The sequence below is a fragment of the Kryptolebias marmoratus genome, linkage group LG9 (genome assembly GCF_001649575.2).
Source record: "Kryptolebias marmoratus isolate JLee-2015 linkage group LG9, ASM164957v2, whole genome shotgun sequence".
Classification (NCBI taxonomy): domain Eukaryota; kingdom Metazoa; phylum Chordata; class Actinopteri; order Cyprinodontiformes; family Rivulidae; genus Kryptolebias; species Kryptolebias marmoratus.
The window spans coordinates 29,512,022-29,524,914 of record NC_051438.1 but is presented as its reverse complement, the minus strand read 5'-3'; the positions used below and the strand labels follow the sequence as shown (position 1 = coordinate 29,524,914).

The window sequence follows — 12,893 nt, the reverse complement described above, 5'->3', positions numbered from 1 at the left end:
CCTGTCTGTCTGAACACCTGTCTTTCTGAACACCTGTCTAACTGAACACCTGTCTAACTGAACACCTGTCTAACTGAGCTCTAACCAGTGAAACCAGTCTGTCCTTCAGCTCCCAGCAGGTCCACCAGCTGCTGTTGAAGGCAGCTTCTCCTCGCTGAGCTCAGGAGGACCTGGACCAGGACCTGAACCCAGATCCTGAACCCGAGGAAAGGAGGAGGTGCACTCTGATCAGAACTCCTCTGGACTTCCTGTTTTGGTCCAGATGTTGAGATACCAGCTCTTAATTATCACTTAGAGGATCTTTTTTATCAGAGTGGCAGAAATGAGCTTCCATACAAATCAGACTAACAGAGGAACCAGAACCTTTTTGTTTTTTTTGGGGGGGTGGTCTCGCTCCTCCTCCTCTTCCTCCTCCTCCTCCTCTGCACTACAATCAAAGGATCAGAGGAGAGGAGGACGAAGAGGAGGAGGAAGATCTCTGAGCGGCACCGAGAGTCCAGTTGTTTTCAGTCAGGATGAAGTTCTGCTTGCTGGTCCCGGTTCTGTCCCTGATCCTGGTCGCGTGCGCGGCCCGGTCTCCGTACCAGGCGGTTCTGCAGCACAGCCGGCTCCGGGGCCGGAGTCAGGGGTGAGTGTTGTTGGGCCGGACCGGACCGAGCCGAGCCGAGCCGAGCCGAGCGGGTCCGCGGGTCGGTGGTCTCTCTGTGCTGGAAAACTGCGGTCCAGCTCCGGAACCAGAACCAGAACCATTCCGAGTTCTGCTGAAGTTGAAGTTCTAACGGGTCGGATTGTTGGTTCGTTTTTAAAGAAAGAAAAAAAAAATCTGAGAGTTTAAGTTTAATTTCTGGAGCATTTTTTTTATTTAAACAGTTTCGTTTTATTTTTGTATAAAAAGCATCAAATGATTTAGTTTAAAGATCTAAATGTTTATCAGGTTCTTGTCTTCATGATAAACATGATCAGTCAGAAGTTTGGAGCAGAACTCAGTAAAAATAAGATCATTAAATGTTAAAGTAGGAGCTGCTCCACTAATAATAAAAACATGACTTCAGAAAAGCTTCAGAAGATCTAACCTCTCTAACAAACACTGAGTCTGTGCAGCAGCTGCTAAAGGAACCTTCAGGAACGTGGGAGAACCTCGTCCCAAGGTCCCCAAACAGAAATAATTACAACAATGGAGACATGGTTCTTGGACAGGAGGAGGATCTAAAACTGGGCGGTTATGTTGCAGAACTCTGAAGAACCTGGAGTCTCCTCGTGGTTCTTTCTGAGACGGTTCTAAACAGATCAGCTCGGAACAAAAGACTGAATCTGTCTGCACCTCTTTGAGTCACAAATATTCCTCCTGAGGTCCAGTCCTGAGTGTCCCTGTCTGTGTCACTGGTTCCTCTGCTGCAGCTCAGGACCAGGACCAGGACCAGGACCAGGACCAGGACCCAGTTGGCTCCCCGGGTCAGGAACCAACACGTGTGTTTTAGTCTCAGAGTCAGATCAGAACTGCAGTCTTAAATCTCAGTTAAACTGAGGTTCGACTCCTGGTCCTGGTGTGAATTATGACCTGAAACAGTGTTACTACAGTGTTAGTACTGCGTTACTACAGTGTTAGTACTGCGTTACTACAGTGTTACTACAGTGTTAGTACAGTGTTACTACAGTGTTACTACAGTGTTAATGCAAAAGTTATCTGTGTTACTCCAGTGCAGTGTCAGTAAAGCCTTAGTACAGCGTTATTAATGTGTCAGTACTGTGTTAGTGAAGAGTTAGCATCACATTAGTGTTGTGTTAGCACAGTGTAGTGGAATGGCAGCTGCAGTCTGTTGCTGTGGAAGTGTAGTTGTTAATTTAAGGTGGAATGGCAGCTGCTGCCTGTTGCTGTGAAGCTGTAGTTGTTGATTTAAGGTGGAATGGCAGCTGCAGTCTGCAGGATGTTAAGGGTTAACCCTCTCAGCTGCATCTTTAGCAGCGTGAGCACATGTTTCTTTGTTTGACTGTAAAGGATCAGATTCCTGCTGGGAAACTGTCAAACGTCTTCGGCTCATCTGTCCTGTCTGACGTTTAATTGTCTCGATGGTTTGAACCCGTTGCCGTCAAACGCTGTTTTCTGTTTATGTATCTGTCCTTCTAAATGCCGTCCTTCTGGATTTATGTCTCTGACTGTCCCCTCGGTGTGTTTGTGTCTTTCAGACCGAATGTTTGTGCCATGCAGCAGGTCAAAGGAACTGAGAAGAAATACTTCACCAACTGCAAGCAGTGGTACTACCGGAAGATCTGCGGCAAACCCACGTGAGTTCCACTGATACACACTGGTTCTGTTCGGACCTCTGGATGAGTCAGAACCAGCTGCTGGACAGAGGGCGTCTGTCTTCAGGCGATGGAGGAATGTCTTCCTCTGGGGGTGTCCTCACATCTTATATAATCTCCGCAGCCTGACAGAACCATCAGATCCGTTTACCTCCGAGGCACAGAACCAGCTGTGCTGACCCAAACAAAGTCCGGGTCCAGTCTGAGGTCCACATCAGGGTCTGACTGGTCTTCCTGTGTGTCCAAGTGTCCAGACTCTCTCAGGACCAGTCAGTCAAACCCTCCTGAAACATGGTTCCGTTTACAGGAAGTCGGGAGGTTTCTTTCTCTGAAACAGGAAGTAGATCTGTTGTGTTTGGGTGAAAATCATATATAATATCGATTTATTATTAAAAAAACTAAAGTTTCAGGAGGGAAAACAGAAACCTGAACTTGGGTAAAATCAGGTTTTATTAAGCTCAGATTTCAGGGTTCTGCAGAGTTCCAGCTCAGTTCATCGTCTTCAGACTCTCTCCATCTGATCATTAACTGTCTGCTTTTAATGGAACCATGGAACATTTCAGCTCCTCCTCACACCGATTAATAATTATTATTAATATCAGGGATTAAATATGGTGGTTAATAGCAATAAAAATGATTAACAACTATGATTAAAGACGATTAAAACAATTTATAAAGATTAAAATGAATGAATAATGATTAAAACTGAGGTTTTAATGATTAGAGCTGCTGGAGTTCCCTGAAAGGAACCAAGTTTGTCTTCGGTCATGTCGGTGTTCTCTCGGTTCGGTGGAGGTTTTGTCAGTCCGAACTCGTGGTTTGGTTCTGCATCCCACCCGGGTCGGGTGTAGGATCTCGTCTCACCTGGTCTTCCTGCGGTCCACTCACCTGGACTCGTGGTTTTAATTGTTTACTCAGAGTTTCTTGTGTGTTTGTCTGTTTTCAGTGTTTTCGGCCTCAGTGACGCGTATTTATTCGCATTTTTAACTTCAGGTGTTTTCCTGCAGCGAGCTCTGAAACACACAGCTGCTCTGTCTTTGTGAGGACAGCGTAAGTTTCCAACACCTGAGAACCTGAACCTGAGCCCAGAACCTACAGGACATCCCTCAGAGAGGCCTTTAAAGGTCTGTCTGAAAGTAAAGACATGTCTCGATGTCCTCACAGGGACAGACGGCGCCTCAGAAGCTCTGACCCGCCTCACAGGGGGAGGTGGGTCCAGACAGCTGGTCGTCATTAAGGACCTGAGAATTCGTCTCTCCTTGAGATGAACGTTAAACGCTGCAGTGAGTTCCGTCTGAAAGCCCGACTCTGCTGCTCTGTGTGTGAAAAGCTTTGAATAATCACATTCCTGAGTAACTGCAGCCGCCCGGCTGCAGAGTTTCTGTCCCGCCGAGAGAAAACAAACGTCCCGTCTCCTAAACCGCTCGGCTGCGGGGCGGCTGCGGGGCGGCTGCAGAGCTGCTGCGGGACGACTGCAGGGCGACTGCAGGGCGACTGCGGGATGGCTGCAGAGCAACTGCAGAGCTGCTGCAGGGCGGCTGCAGGGCGGCTGCAGGGTGACTGCAGAGCTGCTGCGGGACGACTGCAGGGCGACTGCAGGGCGACTGCGGGATGGCTGCAGAGCAACTGCAGAGCGGCTGCAGGGCGGCTGCAGGGCGGCTGCAGGGCGGCTGCAGAGCGGCTGCAGGGCGGCTGCAGAGCGGCTGCAGGGCGGCTGCAGAGTGGCTGCAGAGCTGCTGCGGGACGACTGCAGGGCGGCTGCAGGGCGGCGAGCGGCAGGAAGCTGAGCGGCGGCGGATCAAGATTTAGGAGACGGGACGTTTGTTTTCTCTCCGCGGAGCAGAAACTCCCAGCAGCTCCGGCTGTTTGTGCAGAAATCCTCCAGAACAAAAACCCATTCAGCTTCGAGAACAGGCAGACGTCATTCAGGGTCAGAACCAGACTAGAGTCTGAGGCTGAGGCTGAGCGGGTCGGGGAGCAGGATCAGAACCAGAACCAGTGTCTGAACCTGAGTGGGTCTCACCGCTCAGAGCCTGAACTCTTCTTCTGCACCTTCATATGTTTGCGGCGGCTGTTTTTAATTGGGTCATGTGACCTGCAGCCTGTTTAACATGTTTGTCGTCAGATGAAGTAAACCTGCTTTAATCTGGGCAGCAGTGGGTTTGTTTCCATGGAAACGGCCGTGTCAGCAGTTTCTCAGATTGATTCATCCGCTGCCAGTTTCAGTCTTCGTCGTTTTCTTCCTCTTCAGTCGGTCCTGTTTGTTCTGGGCCCGTTGCTCTTCAGAGTGTGTCACAGATTTGTTCCCGTCAGCAGAGGACAGAAACAGGAAGTGAGAGTTTCTGTGTTCGTAGGAAGTAAAGCGGTTGGAGGAGGTCAAAGGTCAGCAGCTGGAACTACACAGATCAGCTAAACAGCAACGATGCAGCCGGTGACAAACAGTCATCCCTTAGTGCCCTAAAGTTCTGCCGGGCCTGTTGGGCTGAAGTCATGACCGGTCTGGATCAGAACTCTCAGATCCGACACAGCTGATTGGAAACGAATTTACAAATTTTGGGTCAGCAGGTTTTACTGAACCGGCCCGTTGGACCTCTGGTTCTTTTGGGTTAAACTGAATAGGTTGTAGTTTTAGTTCTGGCTGTTGTTGGTTCTGATTGGACCTGCTCTGGGTTAAGGATACTCGTGCCTTTGCTGCTGGTTCAGGTTGTGTTGGGTCAGAACCTCTGCAGGTTCTGGTGGTAAATGCATCAAGCAGAAAGGTTTCAGAACCCTCCTTCTCTCCGGCCCACGTGTTGCAGAACCTGACAGGAAATGAGTCCTTCAGCTCTTCAGGTTGGATCAGTTTCACGTTTGGATCACAGAACGGGTTTTTCCGAAGGCTGCTGCTCTGCTGGATGGTTCTGGAAGGTTCCCCTGGAGCGTCTCGACCCGCCTGCTGAATTACTGCAACCCGGCTCTGTTTGTTTAGTCAGAACTCTGCGGCGGCCATCTTTGTTTATGTGGCGTTTCCATCTGGTTTGATAATGGGTCCCGTGTGTGCCGGGAGCCGGTCTCCATCTGCTGACAGTTAGAGCCGGAGCTGCAGGAGCTTCTCCTCTTTCACCTTCCTCAGCTGCAGAACCTGAGAACCGGACCCGACCCAGACCTGCATGGTGCTGGTTTCCTGCAAAAAGCCTCCATCAATAATCTGAATTCTGATCACGGTCAGAAGGTTGAAGCTAAAACAAAACTATACAAATTAAAAAACTTTTTGTTTTAGACACAAAAATGATGATTTCTTCTCTTGTTTTGTTTGTGCTGTCCACAGGTGAGATGATTTTTTGGTTTTTATTCACAGAGTTCAGTTTTAAACATCTGCTGAAGGACAATAATCAGAACAAACAGAGTCCGATCTACAGTATGAATCAGAACTTCTGACCTGCACCATCATCCAGAGGAAGAACTGAGAGGCGTGATAAAGGAAACCTGCAGTCTGCAGCTGAAGAAGTCAGTTATTAAAACCAGCTGAAACAAACATGCCTGGATGTTTGGAGGCCTTCAGTCTGTCCCGGGGGGTGTGGGGTTGACGGAGGCCTCTGTGACCTTTGACCTGGCAGTCTCATGGACTCACATGAAGAAGGTCGTCAACTGAAGGTTCAAGTCTCATCCTGGTTTCTTTCATTTGATTTTAATATTCTTAAAAAAACCAAACTGACCAATCAGAATCCACCTGTGGGATGGACAGTTTCAGGTTTGAACCCTGAATAGATGGCGAGCTTTAGTTCTTCTTCTCTGGTTTTATTGATGCGTCGCCATCAAACCGCTGAAACGGGTTCTTCTTGGTTCTGCTGTTACTTTTAAAATCTATTAATGTTGTTCTTTGGTGAAGCAGTCGGTTCTATTCTGGTTCTGTTCAGAACTGTCCCTGTCCCTGCAGCTCTGGCCCGTCAGAACCAGAACCAGGTGAATATTTATGTTTCTAACTCAAAGGGAACTCTTTTATTCTGGAGTGAGCAGGAAGTCTGGATCTGGAGGGGTTCCTGGTGGGTCCGGGTCCCCGTCTCTCTGAGGAAATGAGCTTTACGAGTCCAGACGTTGGGCGGCTGCAGTTTTATTGTGGAAATCTCTACAGGAAGTGACGCCGGCTGCACGTATCATTACAGCCCACATGCAGCGCTGAGCTGTCCAGCAGACAGACCTCCACCTGGGGAACCCTGCAGGTCCTGGACTCTGATCCTGCAGGCGGAACCACGGGCTGCTGGTTCTGTGGTCTAACAGCTGGAAGCAGGTTGATCTCTGGGATCTGGACTCTAGAGACATAATAAGGTTCCTGTGCTGAGGTTCCACTTCTTTGAACAGAACCATCTGTTTTTACAGCTGAAAGTTTCTACAAAACCGACCCGGAGAACCGTTCTTGCGTTTTTTATTGTTGTCACAAGTTTTTATTTTTTATTAAAGGAGGTTTCCTGAAGTTCTGCTGAAAATTCAGTCCTGTATTTATTTACAGCTCTGTTCAGGGAGGGAGGGTTCTGTGTTGAACCGGTCCGGGTCGGTAGAACACTGAAAGAACCGAACGATCAACAGGCGGCTGCTCGATGAGTCACATCGTTATTAATCTGGAACATCTGTTGTGATTCCAACAAATATCAAATTGTTTCATTAATTCCAGACCTGAACGGATCAGTGAAGGAGAGGTTTTCCTTCACCAGAACATCAGCTGGCGGTCCTGTTCGTCCCAGAACTCCTGAGGAGGACCATCGTGACCCCACATCGTCCTGATGTTTATCCTAACGCACAAAAATCACCAAAACAATGTGTCCTGAAGAGGTGGTTTCTGTAGGTCCAGATTCAGGTCCAGGTTTGATCCAGTCACCTGCTTCAGGACTCTGAGTTGTGTAGAAGCCATCTGTGAAACTTTAATAACGTCAGTATTCACAGACAGAGACTAGGAGGAGACAGGAGGACTCCAGAAGACTGTCTGCTTGTGTCCTGATGTATTGTTGTGTGTCCTCTGCAGAGTGATTACCTACGAGTGCTGTCCAGGTTATGAGAAGATTCCCGGAGAAAGAGGCTGTCCTGCTGGTAAGTCATGTGACCTCCGCTCTAAACGTCTGGGCTTCAGATTTACAGCAACAGTGTGATTGTTTGCAGCGCTGCCTCTGGTGAACATCTACAACACTCTGGGTGTGGTCGGAGCCTCCACCACTCAGATGTACTCTGAACGAGCCAAACTGAAGGAGGAGATCGAAGGTCCAGGAAGCTTCACCTTCTTCGCTCCGAGCAACAAGGCCTGGGCAGCCCTGCCAGCTGTCAGTACGACACCGCCCACTCCCCGGGACACATGTGGGTAACAACGTGACAGGGGTGCTAATTCTGCCTCCGTGGTTGTGCTGCAGGAGATCCTGGATGCTCTGGTGAGCAACGTGAACATCGAGCTGCTGAACGCTCTCCATTATCACATGGTGAACCGCCGACTGACCTCCGAGGAGCTGAGGCACGGATCCTCCTTCTCCTCCATGTACCAGGACTCACACGTCCACATCCACCACTACAGCAACGGGGTGAGAGAGTGCACTGCAGCACGTCCTCAAACGTACACTGTAACACACACTGTAACACACTGTAGCCTGTATAACCTGCTGTAACACATCATGTAACACACTGTAACACACTGAGACAGTGTGTAACACCTCCCCTCATGTGCTGTAACACCCAGTGCTCCTTGCACTGGAAGCTGTTGTTTCTGTCTGATTTTATTAGTTTGGACTGTCTGTAACTTCACGAAGGTTAGCAGTGAAGTCTGATCTGTAACTGACCAATAACAGCTTAGCTCCTTGTCTTCTAGATTATAACTGTGAACTGTGCACGTCTCATCAAACCTGACCAACACGCCTCCAACGGCATCGTGCACGTCATCGACCGCGTCATCACTGCCATCTCAAACAACATGCAGACCATCATCGACATCGACGACGACCTGGAAACACTGCGTGTAAGAAAACTGTCCATCAGTCAGTGACTTCTCGGGTTCTAAAGATTAAAAGACCACTTTGTCTTTGGTCAAACTTTGGTTTAAAATGAAAGTTTCCCTAATCACAACATATAAAGATGGCTGTTTGGTTGAATAGCCGAACATTAAAGATATCATAAACCCTTAATGCAGGATTTGGAGCAGATTCTGATACTGTTTTGTTGTAGGCGGCCTTCGCTGCTGCAGGTCTGACCACTCTGCTGGAGAGTGAAGGTCAGTACACCATCTTTGCTCCCACCAACGATGCCTTTGAGAAGATTCCTCGGGAGACCCTAAACAGGATCTTGGGAGACCCTGTGTCTCTGAAAGGTGACCATCAGACTGCTTGATATCTTTCAGCTGATCTTTGTGTGTACTCAGCACCTTTAAGTTTGCTTATCTCCCCCCTCCAGACCTGCTGAACTTCCACATCCTGAAGCACCTGCAGTGTGCTGAGTCGATCGTGTCGGGGGCCTCGATGGAGACTCTGCAGGGCACGTCACTGGAGGTCAGCTGCGACGGAGACCAGATGACTCTGAACGGGAAGGCCATCATCACCAAGAAGGACCAACTGGGAACCAACGGAGTCATCCACTACATCAACGAGCTGCTCATCCCAGACTCAGGTATTCATTCTGCAGTTTCCAGCACTGCGGCTGAACGGCAGGCATCCGAGACGTCTGAGAAACTATGATCTGATTGGGAAGATGACATGAAGACAATGAAGGATATCTTTATGGTGGTTTTTCTTGGTTGTATCAGTTCAAACATGTCAGACGGTGAAACAAGCCAGTCTTTAACGTGGTTCCTTGGGGTAAATGAGGGCGGTGAACAGAAACCATGAATGGAGATTTGGACTCAAAGTGCTGATGTAAACGGAGCACAGAGACTCTGTCCACACCTGAAACTGCTGGGCTCGGTCCGATTCTGGGTAAAAACCTCTCTGAAGTCAAACAATACATCAGCAGAATAAAACTCCCTGATTAGTTAACGAGCTGCGTCTTCATTAGTGTCTGAATAAGAATCTGTGTTTGAGTTAATATTAGGATTCATTTCACTCTCTGGGTCTGTAGCTAAAACACTCCTGGAACTGGCTGAGGGCTCATCTGTTACCACGGCAACCAGGTTGTTTGTTGACGCCGGCCTCTCCTCCCACCTGACGGGGTCGGAGGCTCTGACCATGCTGGCTCCTCTGAACGAGGCCTTCAAAGGTAACACTCACCTTCAACGCTCGCAGGGAAACAGGAAGCAGGTGCGTTCACTTCCTGCTGCCTGTGTCTTCAACAGGAAGTGTGACGATTACTCCTGAGATGAAGAAGCTGATGACCAATCACATCCTGAAGGAGCAGCTGTCCTCCAAGTCTCTGTACCACGGCCAGGAGCTGGAGACCCTGGGAGGCCTCCGACTGCGAGTCTTCGTCTACAGAAATGTAAGAAACGTCGACACTTTGTCTCTTCAAAGGTCCAAGCATCAGGAAGGTCCTTCAGGCTTCTTGATGTTTGGGTTTTTGTCCTCGTGAGGACTTGGAGGTTTGTTCAGACTTTGCACTGGGTCCAGGTCAGAACCTCATCACGTCTGGGTTCACGCAGACCTTTCCTCAGACCTGACAGATTCAACTTTCTGTCTGCTGCATGTTTGTTAGATTCACTTTAAACACTTTAAGGTTTTCAGCTTTGAGAACAAAAGTCCATCAGAACAGGAAAATCCACCGGACCTTCAGGAGTTCAGCAGCTGGCTGATGTTTCCTGGATCACCTTGGTTTGGGAGATTCAGGAGTTTTTTTGTTTTTTATAGACCCAGATCTTGACAGCAATAAAAAAACAACAAAGTCTTATGTCTTTAAAATGAGTAGATTCAGATTTTTTTCCAAAGAAACTTTTAATATTTGTTTGTTCAGATTGATTCCTGTCCTCAAAGAAGCTGTGAAAGTCCTCCTGACCTCCTGACCTCCATCAGTCCTTCAGTTTCTCCGTACGAACAGAGGAACCGTGTTCTTAAAAGCTGAAACCTGTTTCTGTGCAGAATTTGTGCATTGAGAACGCCTGCATCGCTGCTCACGACAAGACCGGTCGCTTCGCCTCCTTGTTCACCGTGGACAAAGTCCTGGTGCCTCCGATGGGGACGGTCATGGACGTCCTGAAGGCAGAGGAGCGCTTCAGGTGAGCACCTTCAGTCAGGGTCACCTGCTGTACGCAGACTGCCCCCTACAGGCAGGGACCAAACGGGTTCTGAGTTTAGAAATGTTTTAATAAGTTTATGGTGTTCAGGATGACCATCCTTCATGTTTGTCAGTGAACTTCCTTTTTCTTGTCTGGATAAATGAGCAGCTTAACTTTTATTTTAAATTGTTTAAAGACGTCAGGAATCAAACTACCGTCTTCTTCTTCCAGCCTTCTGGTCGGAGCCATCCAGACTGCAGGAATGACGGAGCTTCTCAACCAGCAGGGGTCGCTCACCTTCTTCGCTCCCACCAACGAAGCTTTCAGCGCGATGCCGCAGGCCGACCTCAACAACCTGATGCGTGAGTGCTGAGGTGTTTCCTGAACAAAACAAGACCGGAGAGCAAGATGTCTGAGTTCTGGGGAACATGTTTTACCTACAGTTTTGTTCATTTTAGTTTTTAACTGTTGTTTCACTAACTTTAATCCCGTTCTGCTTGTTTTACTTTTACAAACTCAGTTTTGTCAGATTTCATTCAGCGCTCAGGATTCAAACTGCTTTTTCACAGAAAATCCAAATATTTTCCACATAAAACAATCATTTTACTGTATTTATTTCCAAAACCGTCCGCTAAAACATTTCTGGGATTGTTCTGGTTTCAATGAGACGAATAAACCAGCAGAACCAGACAGAATCAGAGGACGTTTGCAGCAACCTGATTGGTCCAAACACCTGTCAGTCAAACAAATGACTCTGAGTGGATTTTATTGATCCGTGAAGAAGAAGGAACGCTTTGCTTCAGAAGACTTTAAACTGGGTAGCGTGTTAGTTTTTAAATTAAAACGTTTGTGCTGCAGCTGATGACTGTGATGATGAAGACCAGACGGGTTTAATGTTTAATTTGAGGCTCAGGTGATGGAGAATCTGCAGCTCCTTGTTTGGCTCGAACATCTCAAACTGTTTATGTGACTCTCAGTGGAAACTATCTGCTGCTGCTTCACCTCAGCACCAAATAAAGAGCCGCGGATGCTCAATGACGAGCTGCTGCTGACAGATGTTCATCTCATACCCCGACTCACGAAACCTAAGGCTCTGTTCTACTGTGTCGGTTCTGCCAGGAAAACAGGAACCCAAACTCCAAACAAAACAGGAAGTAAACTGGACTAAAACCAAACACAGGAAACAAAATAAAAGCACAGACATCCAAACAAACTAAGAGAATTCTACTTGGTTCTGGAGACACATCCGGACCATTTTAAAGACCTTCCACCTTAGCCCCGCCCCTCCATCATGCTGCTACTGATAACCAATCAGCTCTCAGCAGGTGACGCCTGTCTCTGTGTGCAGGTAACGATCAGCAGGTGTCAGCTCTGCTCAGGTACCACCTGGGGGAGGGCATGCTGGTCAGCGGGGGGATCAGCTCTCACACCCGCCTGGACCCTCTGCAGGGGGAGAAGCTGGAGCTGGGCGTGGTCAGTACTCAGACTCTCCTCTGATTGGTTAAAAGCTGCTCTGGTAATCAATAACCCGAGGGGTCGTGTCGTCTCTCTCGCCAGCGGAACTTCACCGTTTACGTCAACAAGGTGCCCGTGGTCGACGCCGACCTGATGGCGACTAATGGAGTCGTTCACGCCATCAACAGCATCATCAAACCTCTGGGTGAGTCTCTCACACACACACACACACACACACACACACCTGGGTAACACCTGCTGATGACCCAATGTTTGTGTCTGCAGCTCCGAAGGTGGACAGAGAGCAGGCTGACGGTCCTGCAGCGGCTCGCAGATCAGCTGCTTCCACCACGGTAAGAAAACCACTCCATCGATCAGATCCTCACGTCTCCGTTCCTTCAATCTGATGGTGTCCTCTCTGTCTTCCAGGTGGACACCAGGAGCTTCAGGAACGGTGAGTAAGCATTCTTCAGTCTGAGATGTGAGGCCTGTCCAGGTTCTGGACAGTCCGGGTTCTGGCCGGTCTGGGTTCTGGCTGGTCCAGGTTCTGGCCGGTCCAGGTTCTGACGCCGTTTGTTTTCTGCAGACGATCTGTTCCAGAAGGTGCTGAGGAGTCGCTCCAGCAGGACGATGAGCAGGAGTCAGTGAGGCTGCCGAGGAGGAACCTCCTAAATGTTCGCTGACAAACCATAATTTTTTTAACTTCCTGCGTTGCTGTAAAAAAAAAAAACAGCTGGGTTTAAATTTGAGGAATCAGTTTTTGTAAAATGTTTTGTACTCGTGACGTCCTGCAGCATGTCCAAACATGGCGAGCTGCGGACTCTGTCACTTTTTGTAAAATAAAGATGAAAGTGTGACTCTTCTTCCTCCGAGTTCTTCATGGCTGCAACATTATGGGAATTATTTCATCGTATTTATGTGTGAATTCAACAGGATCATATGAAAATCAAACCTTCTGGGTTGTTGTCAGTAAGTCTGATTTTAAGAT

At 48.4% G+C, this 12,893-nt stretch overlaps 1 protein-coding gene across 1 annotated transcript; it reads left to right on the top strand.

Annotated features, from left to right (window-relative positions):
* Positions 1–428: 428 nt before the first annotated feature.
* tgfbi (transforming growth factor, beta-induced) lies at positions 429–12,767 on the top strand. The gene is made up of 17 exons (XM_017438027.3): positions 429–628; positions 2,185–2,283; positions 7,298–7,362; positions 7,432–7,589; positions 7,677–7,841; positions 8,126–8,272; positions 8,479–8,620; positions 8,704–8,916; positions 9,364–9,501; positions 9,578–9,720; positions 10,314–10,450; positions 10,682–10,812; positions 11,799–11,923; positions 12,008–12,110; positions 12,191–12,258; positions 12,335–12,359; positions 12,492–12,767. Exons 1-17 carry the CDS (start codon positions 516–518, stop codon positions 12,551–12,553), a joined length of 2,034 nt encoding a protein of 677 aa, XP_017293516.1. The 5' UTR covers positions 429–515; the 3' UTR covers positions 12,554–12,767.
* The last annotated feature ends 126 nt before the right edge of the window (positions 12,768–12,893 follow it).

What these genes read in the sequence shown, in the direction of transcription:
- tgfbi (XM_017438027.3), top strand. Translation starts at nt 516, where the DNA reads ATGAAGTTCTGCTTGCTGGTCCCGGTTCTGTCCCTGATCCTGGTCGCG. An exon ending in CCTGGGCAGCCCTGCCAGCT is followed by an intron (nt 7,590 to 7,676) that starts GTCAGTACGACA and finishes GTTGTGCTGCAG; the next exon opens with GAGATCCTGGATGCTCTGGT. An exon ending in CGACCTCAACAACCTGATGC is followed by an intron (nt 10,813 to 11,798) that starts GTGAGTGCTGAG and finishes CTCTGTGTGCAG; the next exon opens with GTAACGATCAGCAGGTGTCA.